Source organism: Cotesia glomerata, linkage group LG7, assembly GCF_020080835.1.
Source record: "Cotesia glomerata isolate CgM1 linkage group LG7, MPM_Cglom_v2.3, whole genome shotgun sequence".
NCBI classification, from domain to species: Eukaryota; Metazoa; Arthropoda; class Insecta; order Hymenoptera; family Braconidae; genus Cotesia; species Cotesia glomerata.
In genome coordinates this window covers 24022478-24043868 of record NC_058164.1, presented here as the reverse complement: position 1 = coordinate 24043868, position 21391 = coordinate 24022478, and the positions used below count along the sequence as shown (strand labels likewise).

The window sequence follows — 21391 nt, the reverse complement described above, 5'->3', positions numbered from 1 at the left end:
TTACTAACTTTATTAAATACTTTTTACATATCATAAGATCATTTTTTAGGTACGAAATGATAAATTTCAAAGTCTGAATTGTTAATTATTATACTTTAACATTTTAGACATTTACATAGCGAATATTACTGTTTGAATTAGTATTTTCTTCCATGTAAAAAGTAAATTGTAACGTTCAAATGGTAAAAATCATAAAGTGAATAGTAAAATCACGATTTTACTGTTTGAAATGGTAATTTTTAGCAGTTGATCATTACTTATTATAAATCGTCTGTTATTTATTGCAGTTTACTTTTTTCCGTACACGAACAAGTAAACTGTATAATATTCACTCGGATTCCGGTTAATTTTTATAGTTTCAAACAGTAAAGCGGACATCGGGGTGGTAAAAATATAAATATTACAGAACTTAATGCAGAAAGTATAAAAGCCACAATTTATAATTTAATATCCAAAATAAGTGATTAGTAGCTGTCACTATAGCAAATAACGACTCTTTCATATTAAAAAATTACAGTTTCAAACAGTAAAAATTACCATTTCAATATATAGTCGATATTATGAGGAGAAGGGGAACTCAGATGAAAGAAAAGGGGGTCTCACTTTGGGAGAATTTAACATTTGAAACAGTAAAAATTATGCTTTTAAAATACAGACAACGCTCTCTGTATTTGACTCACCCGTACAGGACCATTCTCTGTATTTGACTCGTCCTTGTCCATAAGAGCTGTGTAAAATCGTCAAATACAGAGGAAGAATGTGGTCAAATACAGAGAGCGGTCAAATACAGAGAGGTCCAATACAGAGAGCGTCGACTGTATACATTTTACCAGTCCAAGCAAGTCAATAATTACAGTTTGATTTTTAGCGTTGCGTTTAAAATTTACCATTTTACTTTGTAAATATTGACGTTGCTTGTATTAGAAATTTACTAACTTTATTAAATACTTTTTACATATCATAAGATCATTTTTTAGGTACGAAATGATAAATTTCAAAGTCTGAATTGTTATTTATTATACTTTAACATTTTAGACATTTACATATCGAATATTACTGTTTGAAATAGTATTTTCTTCCATGTAAAGAGTAAATTGTAACGTTTAAATGGTAAATATTATAAAGTGAATAGTAAAATCACGATTTTACTGTTTGAAATGGTAATTTTTAGCAGGTGATCATTACTTATTATAAATCGACTGTTATTTATTACATTTTACTTTTTTCCGTGTATGAAATGCCCAAAAGTCATTATTTAATAAAGCAAAATTTTTATTTTTTTTATTTTACTAATCACGGCAGTCACGAAGTGACTGCAAGGTTGCTAGTTTTTTTTTTTGTTTTGTCTTCAAAGATTGTAAATATATTTTCATTTTTTTTTTTTTAATTATACAAATATTATAAATATTTTCACCTTAAATCATTAATAATTATTTATTATTAAAATTAATCTTTACAAAAATAAAAATAAAAAATTCTTCAATTTAATTTAATATAACCCTTGCCAAAATAAATAATCATCACGCACTTAGCACGTGATCATATCGTGGGCTAACCACATGCGTGTTGCCATAGGTTCTTTTGTGTATATCTCTCCACAAAACATGAATATAAAAGATATATGAGGATATAAAACCCGATTTTCCAGTGTAATGCTTACTAACCCGCAGTAATTTAATCGAGTACTCCGAATCAGTGATAAAAAGGCTGCAAATAATTTTTTGCGCCATCATTCCATTTTTGCTCTGTCCAATATAATTAAACCTGTAAAAACAAACATGTATATATAAATATATAAATATATGAGACCTTCCATTCATTAGTACAGTCTACAGCGTCCAGAGGCCGCCACAGAGCCTTCCACCCTCTTTTAATCTTTGTGACTCACATGAATTTCTTCAGTCCGGCTCAATTCTTACGCGCATACTGTTTACGCTTCTATACAAGACTAAAACTTAATTTTAAATTAATTATAAGATTAAAAAAAAACAATCTGCAGTTGAATTTATTTTTAAAATTGCGGGTCAGTAAAAATAAAATTCAATTGTGTGGTTTTTTTAATAAAAACTTTGGAAATTTGAAGTTGCTTGTGGATTTAGAGTGGACATTTTTGTTTATCCTTCCGCCGGACTTTTTTGGAAAACGGTAAGAATTTTTTAAATTTCTTTTTTAGGATAATTATTATTATTAATCTTATAAAATTTTTCGGTAAAAATTGAAAAATTTAAGGATTTTTTGTAAAAAGATACATTTTTGTTTTGATTACGAAAGGGGTGGCGAGATACAGCGATATAACAACAGAAAATTGATTTTTTTTCTAGTTAATAAGACAAACATTCGGAAAAATTTCGAACTTTTTGTCTTCTATTTTTATAAATTTTTTATAGTTTATTATTTAATTATTTTTTTTTAATCATAATATAAAAATTTTTTTTTTTAAGTCAAAATTTTTATGTAACTTTATTTTTTATGTATTAAATAAATTTTTTAAAATTAAAATTAATTAAGGTTTAAATTTAAATTTTTAAAATTAAGTAAATAATTTTATTAAAAAATTTTTAAGTTACAAATTTTATATAAATAAAATTTAATAATTATTTAATAATATTTTTTAGCATAAATAAATGTTTTTGAATTAAAATTAATTTTTGGCTATTTTCAATTTATTATTTTTATTAATTTAAATTTTTAAAATTAAGTAAATAATTTTATTAAAAAATTTTTAAGTTACAAATTTTATATAAATAAAATTTAATAATTATTTAATAATATATTATTAATTTTAATAAAATTTTTTTGAATTAAAATTAATTTTTGGTTATTTTTAACTTATTATTTTAAATTTTTAAAATTAAATAAAAAATTTTATTTAAAATTTTTAAGTTACTAATTTTAAATAAATAAAATTTAGTAATTAAAATGAATTTTTGGTTATTTTAAATTTCTTTTTATTAATTTTAATTTTAAAGATTAAATAAATAATTTTATGTAAAATTTTTTAGTTACAAATTTTATATAAATAAAATTTAATAATATATTATTAATTTTAATAAAATTTTTTTAGCATAAATTTTTTTGAATTAAAATTAATTTTTGGTTATTTTTAAAATTAAATAAAAAATTTTTAAGTTACAAATTTTATATAAATAAAATTTATTATTTATTTGATAATATATTAATTATTAAAATAAATTTTTTATAAAATTTTATCGATAACTCTGATAGTTTGATAAGAGACGAGACTTATCATTTACACACTTACTGATTTCTTCTACTATACTTTATCTAAGTTTCTTATGATTCAACACCCACAATAAAAAAAAAAGTTGTTACCTTGACGATAAAGTAACAGTAACTATATATATATAATACAATATATATAAATATAAAACATTTGTCTTTAAAGTTCTCAAGACAATGACTCACTAATACATAAAAATAGTAGTTATAGTTATTAAAGATATTTTTCATTCGTTAACTCTAGAAATACATAATAAAAGTTACGTCAAAAAATTCCATTTTTAACTCAATAAGTATTTTAATTTTTCTTGGAGTTGGACGAAAAAAAATATGAAAATTTTATACGGTTAATTAGTAATTAGTTAATGATTTAAAAATTAATTCGTATATTTAACAAACAAATGATACTAAACATATAGGTATTCAGTGTTACTTTTATCTTATATATTCGATGTGCAATATTTTGTTTGATATTTATACATGAAACCGTATTAATGACTTTAGAGAGTTATTGAGTTCAGTACTCTGATAAATTGTAAATAATATTATTTAATCAGTGTATTGAGAATTAATTTTATTAATTTAATAAAAATTACATATTTTATTTAAATTTTATGATTTTTTATTATTAATATTTATAAAAAATATTAAATAATAATAATAACTAGCAACCATGCAGTCACTTCGTGACTGCCGTGACTTGTGAACTATAAATAAATAAAATTTTGCTTAATTAAATAATGACTTTTGTTAAATTGCACTGTACTTTCTTAACTATTGACATTTTAAAAGATATAAGCTCATCCCGATGTTACACTCATCAAGAGCTTTCATTTAAGTACCCACATGTATTTTTGATATATTTTTCATATATTTATATATATAATATACATAAATATATAAATATATGAAAAATTGATGTGGGTACTCAAATGAAAGGTCTCGATGAGTGTAACATCGGGATAAGCTTATATCTTTAAAAATGTCAATAGTTCACAAGATATTTGTTAAAATGCCTTGTACTTTTTTAACTATTGACATTTTTAAAGATATAAGCTCATTCCGATGTTACAATCATCAAGAGCTTTCATTTGAGTACTCACATGCATTTTTATATATTTTTCATGTATACATATATATAATATATATAAATATATAAATATATGAAAAATTGATGTGAGTACTCAAATGAAAGGTCTTGATGAGTGTAACATCGGGATAAGCTTATATCTTTAAAAATGTCAATAGTTCACAAAATATTTGTTAAAATGCCTTGTACTTTTTTAACTGTTGACATTTTTAAAGATATAAGCTCATTCCGATGCTACAATCATCAAGAGCTTTCATTTGAGTACTCACATGCATTTTTATATATTTTTCATATATACATATATATAATATATATAAATATATGAAAATGCATGTGGGTACTCAAATGAAAGGTCTTGATGAGTGTAACATCGGGATGAGCTTATATCTTTAAAAATGTCAATAGTTGACAAGATATTTGTAAAAATGCCCTTTACTTTCTTAAATATTGACATTTTTAAAGATATAAGCTCATCCCGATGTTACACTCATCAAGAGCTTTCATTTGAGTACCCACATGCATTTTCATATATTTTTCATATATACATATATATAATATCTATAAATATATGAAAAATTGATGTGGGTACTCAAATGAAAGGTTTTGATGAGTGTAACATCGGGATGAGCTTATATCTTTAAAAATGTCAATAGTTCACGAGATACAGGGTCATTTCTTAATTACATATCTAAACATAGAGCATTTTCAAACGCAGCCTAAATACTTATCATCATAAATTGACTATTGGTGAGAATTATATGAACCTATAAAAAGGCGCAACTCCGGGTCAAGACTTTTCCAACGATACCAAATTTAACTCTAAAAATCCATTTTATCATATTAATACACTGGCCACAAAATTTTGTTTATTCTCTCAATAATACACAAAAAAAAAAAAAAAAAAATTACTTGAATCAAGTAAATATTTTTGAAGAACTTCATCTTCTTGATTTGATGAGAAAAATTCTTAAACGAAGAAATTTTTCTTGGTTTAAGTAAATTTTATTCGATTTAAGAATTTTTCTTTTAATTCAAGTTAATTTTTTTTCAGTCTCTATAGATAACATTAACGCTTTGAAAACAAAAACGCTTTATTATTATTACTAATAATGTAAATTTTGATAAATTTTTAACTTGAAAAATGATTATAACTTTTAATGCTTCTTTAAAAAAAAAAAAATTAATATAATTAAATTTTAGATACCTGATAAAGGTCAAATATATAACCGAAACGTCACAATGAATTGACAATTAGTATTTCGATTAACATCCTACTAATTTTGTTAATAAAAAAAAAAATAAAATATTTTTTAAAATTATTTATAATAAAATAAAAAAATTTTAATTTGTACTTTGTAATTTTTAAACCCTGATTCAGAAAGATGATTTGAAATGATAACCTTCATGTTAATTGTATATCTACATATATAGTATTGAAATCTTATTTTCAAATAATTTCAAATTATATTTCTTAATCAGGGAACTGACTATTGTTTATTATTATAAAAAAAAAATAAATAAAAAAATATTTTTATCAGTAAAAATAAAATCCTTGAATAAAATTATTAAAAAATCGACTTCTAAAATTATTTTAGACAGTAAAATAATTTTAAAAGTCGATTTTTTATTAATTTATATTATAGGTGTTAACCCACAATTTTCCAATAAATCAATTTATTAACCCAATAGACAATAAACGACAAGCTCGAAAGTTCGAATCCAATTTGCTCATAATTATCTATCGCGTCAATTACTCTCGATAACCTAAATTACAATTTAAATTTATTAATTTAAAATCTCAAGTCCGCTCTTAAGATTCAGCAGTGTATATATCAACAAAACTAATCTAACATAACTTTTTTATCATATAAAAATATATTACTCTACTCAGTTGCCCACAATTATCATAATAATCGAATTACGCAAGGCACTCAATTCAAGTGAATTGCTAATTGACTCGAGATAAAGTCAATGTCAATGCCAATCTTTTCACAATTACAATCTTTTTCTCTCTATTTTTTACCAAACAACATTTTTTATATTATTTTTTCTGTTAATAAAACAATTTTTTGCTAATCTCCATCTCCGGATTAGAGGTTATCAAGCATCACGTGCCGCCCGCATGAGCGCTATACATCAAGTACTTATAATAATAAAAAATGAATTTAATAACTCTAACGGTCAGAAATAACAATAATATTAATTATGGTTTTATAGACTGTTTGTTGGAAAATTATCACGGTTTTATGAAACAAATCTCTTCCGTTATTTTTTCACTTGGTCATTAGTATGTACGGTCTAATTACTGGTAATTATTGTTGTGGTATGCTAAAAGGAATTTTTTCTTTCAGGTGATAACTCTGCGATTAAAAGAAAGAGCTGTTATTTTCGCGGAAAAAAAGAAGAGCCAGTAGTCAGTTGGCCTCCGGAGCGGAAACAATCATTTTTATTGTTGAGGTTAGAAATATTCAAAATGGAGGCTCCTTTGTTGGCCAATAAGCCAACGCTAGTTCGACGTGTGTCTGATTTATTAAAAGGTAACCTAAAATTATTTTTTTAATATAATTTTACGAGCTCTGAAGCTTTAACGTCGCTAAATAATTAATTAAGAAATTTTATGTAATTTAATTATTTATTTAAATAAAATTTTTTGTAATCCAAATGTGCAGGCCTTAAGGAGATCCAAGTACCCAGAGTGTAAATAATGTCTATAAAAAAATAATATAAATACTTTTGTTATCTTAAAATTAATTTTTAAATTAATTAATAACAATTTTGAGGAAATTTCCGATAAATTTACTCATAAAATAATTATCAACATTTAATTGACTAATAAAAAATATAGCACTCTGAATTACCGGTATACACTTAACAACACAAAAAGAGTTCCCTAACCTTCAAATTTATTTATGTTTACTGTCTAATTAAAATGACTAAGATCTTGTAGCATTTAAAAAACTGCGGTTACTTATGCGCCGAGTAACTGCGCAAGCGGTGTTGCCAAGTCAAATACAAGACTTTAAAAAACGCAAGTTCCGAGTGATTTTTCATAAAAAATATAAAATATCTCCGTAATACGTTCGGAAAGCTACTTTTTTATTGTTTTAATCGAAAGCTTATTATTTTTTCAATCAAATTCAATGAAAATAAAATTTTTTTTAAATCGTTAATTGCCTTAAATTCTTAACCAAATACACGGCTGGTGGAATCTCCATTAACCTACATGTAAAAATTACAATTTGCAAACCTAATTATTTGATTAAATATCCCGGATAACTACTGTTTTTTAATTTTTTTATTAATTATTAGACTACGTAGATTGAATTTACAAATTTTTAGGAAGTTTTAAAAATTTTACTACTTCACGTGGATCTCCTTAATGTAAAAATTTAATTTTTTTTTAATTTAGCGCATTTTCTAGAGAAACATGGTGGTGTTAACACTATAACTCTCGAAAAACACAATCAATTGACCTGATTATTTTTTTATTCGGTTAGTAGAGTCAATGCCCAGAGATGTTTAGAAAATCACGGCTCAATTATTATTCATTTTATTATAAATAAAATATTTCTATCACAATTTCCTCACAATTTTTACTCATCAGGCAGCCATATGTAATAATTTTTTGTAAACAGAGTTCTTTATAGAGTCCATACGCGCATGCGTTCCTACAATTTATAATTAACCTGTCTTAACTTGTGAGGGCGCTCAACTCTTGAGATGACTATTCCTATTCACGGGAAAATTTAAACAAACATAAAAAGTCTATTGTAGAGAAAGTTTATTTTTTATAATAAACTTATTAATTCAAATATCTTTATTACTTTTCTTTCTCCAGTGTATAGTAGATCGTTTTTATTCCAATTGAGGTTTAATTCAAAATTACTGAAAAATCGAAAATAGTTTCCAGGTTTTTAATTAAAAATTTTATATATTAACATTTATTAAAATTATTCGGGTGACTTGAGCGCTTAAGGCCTGCACATTTGGATTGGAGATTTTATTTAAATAAATTATTAAATAACAAAAAGTTTCATAAAACGGCATGAATTACATAAAGTATCTTAAATAATTATTTAACGATTTTAAGAAGATCCATGCGAAGTAGTAGAATTTTTAAAACGTCCTGAAAATTTTTAAATTCAATCTACGTAGCCTAATAATTAATAAAAAAATTGAAAAACAGTAGTTATCCGGGATATTTAATCAAATAATTAGGTTTTCAAATTGTAATTTTTACATGTAGGTAAATGGAGATTCCACCAGCCGTGTATTTGGTTAAGAATTTAAGGCAATTAACGATTTAAAAAAAATTTTATTTTCATTGAATTTGATTGAAAAAATAATAAGCTTTCGATTAAAACAATAAAAAAGTAGCTTTCCGAACGTATTACGGAGATATTTTATATTTTTTATGAAAAATCACTCGGAACTTGCGTTCTTTAAAGTCTTATATTTAACTTGGCAACACCGCTTGCGCAGTTACTCGGCGCATAAGTAACCGCGGTTTTTTAAATGCTAGAAGATCTTAGTAATTTTAGTTAGACAGTAAACATAAATAAATTTGAAGGTTAGGGAACTCTTTTTGTGTTGTCAAGTGTATACCGGTAATTCAGAGTGATATATTTTTTATTAGTCAATTAATTGTTAATAATTATTTAATGAGTAAATTTATCGGAAATTTCTACAAAAATGTTATTAATTAATTTCAAAATTAATTTTAAGAAAAGTATTTCTACGTATTATTTTTTTATATCCTTTACACTAGGAGGTTACTTGGATCTTCTTAAAGAGTAATTTTATCTACCATCTACAATTTTTACACTTATCGTGATAACTTCCTTTTCTTAGCCTCTAATTAACCATGAGCAGGTCCCTATAAAAAATCATTGTTTAATTTGCTGTAGTTTTTTTTTAAATTTCAATTTTCGCGCCAAAACTGATGACGTAGTTAGTCTCCTGGCGCCATCTATTGAGCTTAGCTAAAGGCGGTAAATTTAAAAAGTCAATATAAATTCTGTAGCATAAAAGCAAAAATAGATTGTTACTACAGCGAATTGTTCTTTAATCTCTAAAATTTCTTTAATCAGTTTAATTTTCTGTTAACAGATGGCAGTCAAAGCACACCATTGCTCTTCAACAACCCATCCATCCAAAAGCTGCGGCACTGTTGCCAAAACCTTAACCTCTTCCCCTACTTGCTCTACTCCCTGGGTTCTAAAACGAGTACGGAAAAATTCACCCTCACCCAACTGATCCAGCGGATCACTGACAAGATCTTCCTCCTCTACGCCAGTGTTTACGCTTCGATCCGCCAGAGGGCCCACCGTGCTCATTCCCACAATCCCCAGGCTGCTAGGGAAAAATCTCCGAGCAAACTCAGCGAAGAATACTTCCAACAGCACTCAGCGCGCCCGTCAGCGAAGAAACCCCACTCTTTACTAATCTACGCCATCTACGTCTCACAAGTGGTACTTGTAACGCAATTAGTAACGCTGCTTCGCATAATGTTCATCGGAAAATTCACACCCGGGTTCATTTTCTTGTTCTCCGCCATGTTGCTTCTTTGCTGCATTTCGATGAAAGTTTTCTTCGCGTCGAATATTTCGCAAAAAGTTAATCGAGGCAAGAGAAAAATTGAATAGAATTATTTTTATATTTTATATTAATTATTTATAATTTTTTACGATATTTTTTGTTATAATTATAAAGTTTTGAAGTACTGAAAATTTTTTTTACAATTATTTATAAAATTAGATTATTCATAAGATCAAATCTTAAGAACAAGTAAATAGCTTAGAAAGCGACCGCTAGATGGCGTTGTGACCCTATTCTGATATTATTGTTGTAAGGTAGATTTAATAAGAGTTTTTTTAGGTTATATTTGTAGAATGCAATTAAAATAATTATTATTTTCTTATAAATTGTTGTTTAAATAACATTAAGTTTGAGTTGTATATAATGAATTAATAATAATTATCTTAACGGCTGATTATTGTTATATTTATTATATATTACATACGGCATAAGACTGAAATTGTTTTGTTAATACGCGATCGATATAAGTGTATAAATATATATTTAAGTGATAATTATTATTGATAACTGAAAATAATAATAAAGATTATTAATTTATGGGCTTGTGTTTTTGTGTTATTGTGTTTTTCGTAATACTTAAGTTATTTTTAAATGTGATGAGCTTATCGAGTAAATATTTTGGTTATACAACTTAAGAATTTCTGTAATATTTTATTTTTATACAGCTCTAATATATTTATTTTTTTTAATTGTAAAATTTTATTGGTTCAAAAATTTTAAAATTGTTTAAAAAACGCGCTTAAAAATTCTTTCAACGATATCTTTTGAACGCATTGTGCGATTTTGATCTTTTGGACGGCAATCGACGCAGTTTTTCAATTCCAAAAAGTTTATACATGGTCTTGAGTGGATTGCTCAAATAATTTTGAAGTTATCTCAAAAAAACTTGCAAAGTCTCTTAAAAAGTCGAAAAACCTTGTAATTTTTTCTTTTTTTTTACTTTAAACTCGGATAACTTTTGAAAAAATGAATTTATGAAAAAATTGAGATACCTTTCTTGTATAGCGTTTAATTTTATAGGAAAATCTATATTAATAATAATTATACAGACAATATAAAGTTGTTTTTGAAAGATTCAAAACAGAAAATTCGGAAATTGTTCAAAAACCGCGCATTATAGCAAATCTGTAAACTGCGATATCTTTTGAATGCTTCATGCGATTTTAATCTTTTTGTCGGTTATCGACGCAGTTTTCCAAACGGAAGATGCTGATATAAGGTTTTCAAGTGATTAGTCGAAGAATTTGGAAGTTATTTAAAAAAAACGTAAAAAACTTTTGCAAAAGTAGATAAATCTCAAATTTTTTTCGCTTTTACTTTGGTCATGAATAACTTTTGAAAAAAAAGAATTTATGAAAAAATTATGATACTTTTTTTTTAGAGCATTCAATTTACTAAAAAAATTTACATTAATATTGATTACAAAGACAATGTAAAGTTATTTTTAAAAACTTCAAAAAAGAAAATTTGGAAATTGTTCAAAAACCGCGCATTATAGCAAATCTTTATATTAAACTGCGATATCTTTTGAACGATTCATGCGATTTTGATCATCTTGACGGTAATCGACGCAGTTTTCCAAGAGAAAGAAGCTGATATAAGGTTTTAAAATGATTTCCTGAAGAATTTAAAAATTATTTTTAAAAACACGTAAAAAACTTTTGAAAATTCGCATAAAAAGTATAGAAAAAAGTCAAAATTTTTTGGCTTACACTTTGATCTTGAATAACTTTTGAAAAAATGAATTTATTATTGGATATGCAATACAACAGTATTCGAAGTACACTACAATAGACTATATCTAATATCGTATATGTTCTGTAAATTTTGGACCAAGTCAGTTTTCTAAAATACACTAAGTTAAACGCATCGCAGTCTATTCACTTATTTATTACATTGTGTCTTCCATAATTATAACATTTATAAAAAAATCATAAGATACTTTTTTTGAAGAGCGTTCAATTTCATATAAGAATAAAAAGTTTGGAAAATCCAAAAGTGCACGCCTCATAACGCTCATTTATTATTTAAGAAAAAAATTAATTGTGTAATTGATTAAAAAAAAAAAAAATTATTATTAAGTAATTTCTAACAGAGTATTTTTTATTTTTTTTAAAATATCGGCGCCTTTTTTTTTTGTCATATGCGCACGCAGTCTAAAAAAATCTAGCTTGATCAAGTGGCGCCATAGTTTTCACGTGACAAATAAGAAAAGTTTGTTTGGCTTTGTACGGTTGTATCGTAGTGAATTGTAATAAAAATTCAATTAAAAAAAAAAATACGTAAACTAGGCCACTGATATGAAATACGGACCCAGTTCATCGAATTCTTAAGCTAATAAAAAAGGTCCGGTCTTGAAATATCAATTTGGTCGGGAGTAATCGTTGTTACATCCAAAATGGAGTGACATCCGGACGTCCACGTAAAATTTTTTTCAAAACGTTTTTTTTTTTTTTCAAGATAGCAACATGAAATGATTTTAAAAAGTAAAAGATGGTTTAATTTAAGTGTTTTTTCGGTGTAAATCTACTTATATTATTGTATAAGTGTAATATGGTTGTGATAGAGGCATTTAAAGATCACAAAATTGCTTGACCTTGACGAGTCGAGTATAAAGCACAACCTCACGCGCTTCGCGCTATGAGGCGTGCAATATTGATATTATTTTTGTAGATAGTTTAAAATGATTTTTAAGAACTTTAAAACCAAAAATTAAAAACTTCTTAAAATTTGGACTAAGGAAAAAATATTTTCTATTTTTAAAAATGATTAAAAAATAAAAAATACTAAAAAATTCTTTATTTTTTATAGAATATTCTTACAAAAAAAAGATACTGATAAGATAATTACTGTATACATAACATTTAGCTATGTCACATGTGATTTATCTAAAAATACCATTTTATGTACTTAACTAATTAATCATTTGCTAGCGATTGCTTGAAGAATCGGTGACTAATCTATAACATAGCAAATACTGAAAAAATAAAAAACAGATCATAATTTTATCAGAATATATTTCCGATAAGAAAAGTTCAAATGAGCACAGATAAGTAAAAATACTGTCAGCGCATTTTTGAGCAGTAAAACGCGATAAAAGTAAGCAAGCAAATTATCGTAATATACTTCCGGCCCAGTTGCGCAGAAGAGTTATGATATGGTCCGATCTGCGCAGCATACCCTATCACGTGGGCGACGTAGTTTTGCTCGTGAGTTGAGTGGAATAAATGCGCGTAAGGACCTAAAAAATGATAAAAATTCTTGCAATTTTTTGTTTATAAATACTAGTAAGAATTTTTCAAAATTAATTACCTGTAGCATAAATAGGAACATCACCACCACCATGATAGGCTTCGTCGCCGATGAACGCCGCCTGTTGGCTGTAGTTGAAATCAGAAGTATTGAACTTGCTAGGGTCTATACGCACGGATTTGTTGTCTTTTACTTTATATGCAAAATTGTTGGGCCCTCCCGTGTTGTAAGATAGTGTGGTATATGGAATTCCGTCATATTTTGAATTTTGCGCAATTCCTTTAATCAAAAATTGTTATAATTATCATATTTATGCAGAAAAAAACATCTTAAAAATATCCATAAAAAGAAATATCAAACATTTTAAGCCGAATTTATAATAAAATTTTTTTGAATAAAGGCTATTTTAGTATTTTAACTGAATTAGAATCATTAGATTGATAAAATAAGCAATTTTAATTGCTAATTTGCCATTAAGAGCTCTTTTAGTGAAGTTTTCCAAGACATTATCTCCAAAAGAGTTAAAAAAAATTTTTATTCAGGCCTTATTTACTCCAAAACTCAAGTCTTTAGCAGCGAGACTATTAGTCAACCATGCGCCACCTGTTGGTGGCTTTTGGAACTAATTTTAATAAAAAGTTATATATGCATTTATTATTAAAGATTATTATTGTATTTTAATTGATATATAAATAGAATTCATTAAATTGATTCTTTTGTAAAAAGTTATAGATGCATTTATTATTAAATATTAGTATTGTATTATAGCTGATATAGAAATAGAGTTCATTAAATCAATGAAATAAGCGATTTTGATTGCTAATTTGTCATCAAGAGCTCTCCTAGTTAAATTATCCAATACATTATCTTCAAAATAGTCGAAAAATAATTTTTATTCTAGGCCTTATATACTCCAAAACTTAAGTCTCTTTTAGCGAGACTATTTATCGACCATGCGCCACCTGTTGGTGTTTTTAAAAACTAACCTTTATCGAAAAATTATATATGCATTTATTATTAAATATTAGTATAGTATTTTAGCTGATATAGAAAAATCATTCATTAAATTGATAAAATAAGCCATTTTAATAGCTAATTTTTCATCAAGAGCTCTTCTAAGTAAGTTATCCAAGACATAAACTTTAGAAGAGTGAAAAAAAAATTTATTCTAGGCCTTATATACTCCAAAACTCAAGTCTCTATTAGCGAGAATATTTATTGATCATGCGCCACCTGTTGGTGTTTTTCGGAACTAATTTTTGTTGAAAAATTATATATGCACTTTTTATTGAAGATTAGTATAGTATTTTAACTAATATATGAATAGAATTCATTAAAATGGTAAAATAAGCGATTTTAATAGCTAATTTGTCATCAAGAGCTCTTCGAGTTGAGTTATCCAAGACATTATTTTCAAATAAGTAAAAAAAAAAATTTTATTTCAGTCCTTATATACTCAAAAACTCAAGTCTTTTGCAGTGATACTATTTATTGACCATCCGCCACCTGTTGGTGTTTTTCGGAACTAACTTTGGTCGAAAAGTTATATATGCATCTATTAGGCTTATATAAGATGATATCAGGCCTGGTAAGGATATATAAAGTTATAATGAAGCCATAATAACCTAGACTTGTTCTAATATTGTCAATTTCTATATCAATGCTACAGTAAGATAACAGAAAATATTTTAATGAAAGAGTATTTTTTCCTTTAAAAAATAAACTTTTTATACATCTTGACTGTAGTATAATGTCTTATGACATCTTTAAGATCAATTTAACATGTTACCCTAATTTTAAAAAGGTAATATCGTTGACTGAGAAGATACTGCTCAAAAACTTACCCAAAATTGAAGAATTCCTCTCTGGATACCCATTGAAAGCCATAGAATGCGAATGATCGCTTGTAACAATCACTAAAGTGTCTTTCAGATCCACCATTTCTAAGGTAGCATTAACAGCATCGGACAATCTAACAGTTTCCCGGAGCGCTTGAGCAGCTTTTCCGCGATGATGAGCAAAATCAATCAACCCGCCTTCAACCACCAATAGAAACCCCTTAGCCGCCTTCCTTAGAACCCTGATTGCCATGATAGTCATCTCCTCCAAGCTAGGTTGTCCTTCAGGACCATCAACTCTCTGCCAGTCCATGTTAAGGTGTCCATTAGCGAAGACTCCCAGGAGAAAATCAACGTCATCCGGGTCTACGGCTCTTAATTGCTCGTTGTTCTGGACTATTTGGTGCCTGACCTTCCTGGAGGACTTGTCACTTGCCCAGTCTTCCATAAGATGGCGGCCGTCTTGACTGTAGCACGCCCAGGTGTCAATAGGGTCGATTTTAGTGCCCGAAGAATTCGACTTTAGCATCTGCCGTCCACCACCCATGATCACTTTTATGTTCTTGCCTGGTGAATCTTCAATCAGTTGCCTTGCTATGTCCTTGCAACCTTTCGCATTGGTTGGTATTTTCGCTTCGCACTCCCAATTGCGGTTTGGACAGTGCGCATACAGAGGCGCTGGGGTCGCGTGGGTGATTCTTGTTGTGGTTACAAAGCCTGTAGAGGATTAATTAATCAATGATGATGTTAATATTGTAAAAAGAGAATTTTGAACAAACCAGTATCTTTTCCAGATTCTTGTGCCCATTCAATTATCGACTTGGTGTGAAAGTTGGGGTTTAAACTGCCCTTGCAGTCATCTAGGGCCACATTGTTATCGACGCCTACTACTTTGTAGTTAGTCTTTACGCCGCTGAACAGCGCTGTTGCCGTAGAAGCGGAATCCGGTACCATTTTGTTGGTGTTGTAAGTCTGAAAGATCCTTTATTAAAAAATTGATGTGACGTTTTCATTATTGTTGCTTTCCGTTGCTATGGTAACCACTTTGGCAACGGTTGCAATAGCAACCGTTACCATAACAATGGTTAAATATTTACCCCTTATTAAAAAATTAATGTGACGTTTTTGTTGTTGTCGCTTTTCGTTGCTATGGTAACCACTTTGACAACAGTTGCCATAGCAACGGTTGCTATAGCAACCGTTACCATAGCAATAGTTACTATGGTAACGGTTTTTATTTACCCTCCATTTAAAAATTGATGTGACGTGTTTATTGTTTCGGTTTACGTTGCTATGGTAACCACTATGGCAACCGTTACCATAGCAATGGTTAAATATTTACCCTTTATTAAAAAATTAATGTGACGTTTTTGTTGTTGTCGCTTTTCGTTGCTATGGTAACCACTTCGACAACAGTTGCCATAGCAACCGTTACCATAGCAATAGTTACTATGGCAACAGTTTTTATTTACCCTCCATTTAAGAACATGTAGGACAGAGAATATTCAAATTTTGGACATGTAACAGGGAAAATCGAACTTCCCGGGGTCATTATCGACCCCGATAATTGACGCACGGTAGGTAAGGGTTTTCCCTTACTTTTCGATTTTTGACAAGAGTTTCGACTTGTCACCGGGCGTGCTAATCAAGATTCCCCACTACTGTTCCCGGAAAATGAAGCGGGGCGTAACAATAGGAAAGTTCGAGAGCCTGAGCTGAGGGTTATAAAAGAGCGAGCACGAAAAACATCGAGGCTTTTTCCCTTCTGGAAGCCAGTGGCCTTTTGCCTTTTGTGAATCAGTGACCTTGTTGAGATTAGATAAGTCAAGAGAGTGCAGTTTTGAACGCCAACGATAGAAAGCAACTACTGAGGAGTTTATTACGGTATTTGGAATTGGACAAGCCCTGACCGGAAGCTAACATAGTGGTTTGAGACGACAAGACGCCAAGCGGCGGAGCCAGCCAAGTTGGACCGGAGTATCAGTCGTCGTTGGATAAAACAATAATTGAGTCTCTAGGTATTTTCGATTAATTTAGGCCAAAATTGATTATTAATTTAATTAAGAGGCTGAAATAATTTAAATTAATTTCTCGAGCGGTCATTTTTATATTAACAAGTTTTGTACTTTAGAGATTCATGCGCCAAGGTCATTTAGCTAGTTTTGTTATTGGATATTTATTTTAAAAGAATGAGATTAATAGTTTATTTGTGAATTTACTGTAGATAATTTAATCAGTAATTTATTATAGGCCTGCTGGCTATAATAAATTAATTTAGTTAATAATTTTCGGGATATAAAGAAAAGTAAATTTGAATAAGAAATGAAAATGCGTAATTAAGTCAGTGAAGGTCATTCTAGAATGTATGTAGTTAAGAGTTGTATTGAGACGCTTAGGATTCGAATAGTTGATGTTTAGAATTTTGTTTAGGAAGATTAAAATTAGTAAATCCTGTAATAAATTCAGTAGAATTTATTAATTGAAAATATTAGTAGAAAATTTAGTAAGTGAACTAGTACAGAAATTTAGTGATTATGTAATGTAGTAAAATTTATTTGCAGTAAACAAGTGTTGGCGTAAAATTTAGTAGATTATGATAGTATTGTAAAGTTTTGGAAAATTAAATTTAGGCCGGTGGATAAATGTAATTGAATTGTTTAAGTTAGAAAAGTGCTAAATCAATTATTAAATAATTGATTGAATTAAGGATAATTTATTAGATAAATTCGATAAGAAAATTTGGTGAATTTGGTAAATTTAGTTAATCTGGAGATTAAATTTATTTAAGGAAAATTGGTTAAAATTTTATTTAAGAAAATTTGAGAAATGAAGTTAACGTCCGGTGGATGATTTTATATGGAATTTAGTAAGATTATATGGTATTCCGTCAGGTAGACGAGGTTGTTTATGTGAAATTAGTTCAGATAATTGAATAATTAAGAAGTTTTTATTGGGTAAAATATGTTGTTTGTTATTCCGTCAGTTGGACGAGGGTTTAAGAAATTAAGAATCTAGATGCGTAATGGTCTATGATTAAATTTAGAAATTAGGAATCTAGATGCGTAATGGTCTATGATTAAATTTAGAATTTAGGAATCTAGATGCGTAATGATCTATAGTTGAAAGAATTTAAGGATATTTAGTTGTAAGTTTTGGCAAGTGCCTGCGTAGGTGAGAGGTCCTCACAATTAAGTAATTGATAAGTTAATTTTAAGGGTAATATTATTAAGGAATTTTGTTAAAATTAAATTGTTTATATTAAATAAATAATTGAATTGTTAATTGTTAATAATTGTTTCTCAGTATTAATTTTTCAGCCTTTCTCAACTTCTCACGACCCGATCTTTCCTTCTCATGCTCCCCGGTTTCTGGGACACCGAGTATAAAATCCCAGTGGCGCCCTTTTCAAAGAGGAAAGGGGTGACCAATTGGACAGGGCTAACCACCCCGTTACAGACAAAATACTGAGACGCTTTTTGACCTAGTAATTTTTGAACAAAAAATCATTAAACTTGGCAGGAGTATGTAAATAATAGTCCTTCGTAAATTGATTCTTCTATTTTTAAATTTAATCATTGAAAAAAAATAACAAAATGATAAATAAATAGATAGAGTTCGCGCGTAAAACTGCCTTATCTCCGGACCCATCATATATTCAAATAAATAAACATTACTATAAAAAAATTACTCATAAACTTACAACCAATATAATCTTTGAGATTGATTTAATTTTTTGGTTAATCTTTACTTTAGTTTAGATTACTTATAAGACAGAATTATTAAAATGCAACTAGGTGTGAATAGAAAACTAATTATCAACAAAAAATTTCATTTACTACAGTAAATAAACTATAGTTTAATTTTTTTGAACAGTGTTGGGAGTATCGACAGTCAGCCTGATAATCTTCAGTGCATTTTATGTGTTTCAAATAAACAATCCGATATATTCAATTGGCATTTGTTATCACTAGTCCAAACTGAATTACCGACAACAGACTTTATTACATGCTCTTAAAAATTGATGTGACTTGTTTATTGTTTCGGTTTACGTTGCTATGGTAACCACTGTGGCAACCGTTACCATAGCAGTGGTTAAATATTTACCCTTTATTAAAATATTGATATGACGTTTTTATTGTTGTCGCTTTTCGTTGCTATGGTCACTACTTTGGAAACAGTTGCCATAGCAACCGTTACCATAGCAACGGTTAAATATTAACCCTCCATTCAAAAATTGATGTGACTTGTTTATTGTTTCGGTTTACGTTGCTATGGTAACCACTGTGGCAACCGTTACCATAGCAATGGTTAAATATTCACCCTTTATTAAAATATTGATGTGACGTTTTTATTGTTGTCGCTTTTCGTTGCTATGGTCACTACTTTGGCAACAGTTGCCATAGCAACAGTTGCCATAGCAACGGTTGCTATAGCAACCGTTACCATAGCAACGGTTAAATATTAACCCTCCATTCAAAAATTGATGTGACTTGTTTATTGTTTCGGTTTACGTTGCTATGGTAACCACTGTGGCAACCGTTACCATAGAAATGGTTAAATATTCACCCTTTATTAAAATATTGATGTGACGTTTTTATTGTTGTCGCTTTTCGTTGCTATGGTCACTACTTTGGCAACAGTTGCCATAGCAACAGTTGCCATAGCAACGGTTGCTATAGCAACCGTTACCATAGCAACGGTTAAATATTAACCCTCCATTCAAAAATTGATGTGGCTTGTTTATTGTTTCGGTTTACGTTGCTATGGTAACCACTGTGGCAACCGTTACCATAGCAATGGTTAAATATTTACCCTTTATTAAAGAATTGATGTGACGTTTTTATAATCGTCGCTTTTCGTTGCTATGGTCACCAATTTGGCAACAGTTGCCATAGCAACGATTGCAATAGCAACCGTTACCATAGCAACGGTTAAATATTAACCCTTTATTAAAAATTGACGTGACGTTTTTATTGTTGTCGCTTCACGTTGCTATGGTAACCACTTTGGCAACAGTTGCTATAGCAATGGTTAATATAGCAACCGTTACCATAGCAACGGTTAAATATTAACTCTTTATTAAAAAATTGATGTAACGTTTTTATTGTTATCGTTTTACGGTGCTATGGTAACCACTTTAGCAACCGTTACTATAGCAACGGTTAAATGTTAATGAATCAAATTTATAAAAATATTGATTAATTAAATTGCCGATCATAATCATTTTGACAGAAGCGCACTCGATTTTCTAGTAAGTTTAAAAAAAAAATACTTTTTTTTAGCGTACACTGAAAAAAAAAAGAAATTAATTTGTAAAAATTTTGAATAATTTTATTTTTCAGCTGAAGAATTAACATTTTCATCACAGTAGTCTAGATTTAGGAAAAAAATATTTTTAATAAAAATTCCTGAGTTGTCTATCTGAAATTGTTTTTTTTTTTAATCTAGAAAACTTTTTTCAATAAGAACATTTTTATTTCTTCAACTATTTCATAACTAAAAGTTTCGATCAAATCTAATGAATCATTTTTAAAAACTTCATTTTCTTGATTTGAGTAAAAAAATTCTTAAACTAAGAAAGTTAATTTTTTTGTCAGTGTACAACTATAAAACATAATTGCACGCCTCATAGCGCGAAGCGCGTGAGGTTGTGCTTTATTTTTTATATCATTGAAAATAATTCAAATTTTATCATAATTATTTTTTTTTAAACAAGAAATAAATTTTGTTTTTTAGTCTGGATGAAATTATAAACAAATTTTGTAATAAAAATAAATTTTTCAAACCTTAATCATACCAACATGGGGCATTTTTTCCCAAGCAAGATAACTAGTCTCCCCTTGACGATAAATCCTGCTGGCCGTTATTGTATCGACGCTCATACCGTCTCCGATGAACAAAATAACATTTTTCGCAACATTCTTGTTCCAAGAGTACGATAATGATTCTTTGAGCTCATTAGAAGCAACACTGTGCCAATAACTCGCATCTGAAATTCGAAAAATTCAATAATTAGTTTTCTAATTTCACAATTTATAATTTAAAAACTAAATACTGCACTTACCTTCTAATGCGACCGCCAAACAAAAATTAAAAAAAAATATTGCGAATGTTGACATTGTTAGGTAAGTGCTCATTGCATGTGTGTTTGGGAATTAAAGACACGCAAGAGCTGAAGCTAGATTGTAAATAAGCGATGGCATGACAATTATTTTTTTTAGGCGAGGAATTTTTTTTTATCTATTCAATCTTTGATAAATCGGTAATTAGAGAGATTAAGGTTTGTTGTTATTTGTTTGTAATTTAGTGAAGGTTGAATTGATAAAATTGTATTGGTGGTGACATCTAGTGAGGTTGATCTTTAATAGGATTA

The 21391-nt window shown here is 28.3% G+C and overlaps 2 protein-coding genes across 2 annotated transcripts; one reads left to right on the top strand and one right to left on the bottom strand.

Moving 5' to 3' along the window:
• Nucleotides 1–1895: 1895 nt before the first annotated feature.
• Nucleotides 1896–10254, top strand: LOC123269934. The gene is made up of 3 exons (XM_044735881.1): nucleotides 1896–2145; nucleotides 6682–6867; nucleotides 9440–10254. The coding sequence occupies exons 2-3, from the start codon at nucleotides 6804–6806 to the stop codon at nucleotides 9973–9975; spliced, it is 600 nt and encodes a 199-aa protein (XP_044591816.1). The 5' UTR covers nucleotides 1896–2145; nucleotides 6682–6803; the 3' UTR covers nucleotides 9976–10254.
• A 2449-nt stretch (nucleotides 10255–12703) lies between these two features.
• On the bottom strand, nucleotides 12704–21341 carry LOC123269919 (alkaline phosphatase, tissue-nonspecific isozyme-like). The gene is made up of 6 exons (XM_044735842.1): nucleotides 21083–21341; nucleotides 20805–21007; nucleotides 15798–15990; nucleotides 15025–15735; nucleotides 13241–13459; nucleotides 12704–13169 (listed from the first exon to the last, which is right to left on the bottom strand). Exons 1-6 carry the CDS (start codon nucleotides 21153–21155, stop codon nucleotides 12994–12996), a joined length of 1575 nt encoding a protein of 524 aa, XP_044591777.1. The 5' UTR covers nucleotides 21156–21341; the 3' UTR covers nucleotides 12704–12993.
• Between the last annotated feature and the right edge of the window lie 50 nt (nucleotides 21342–21391).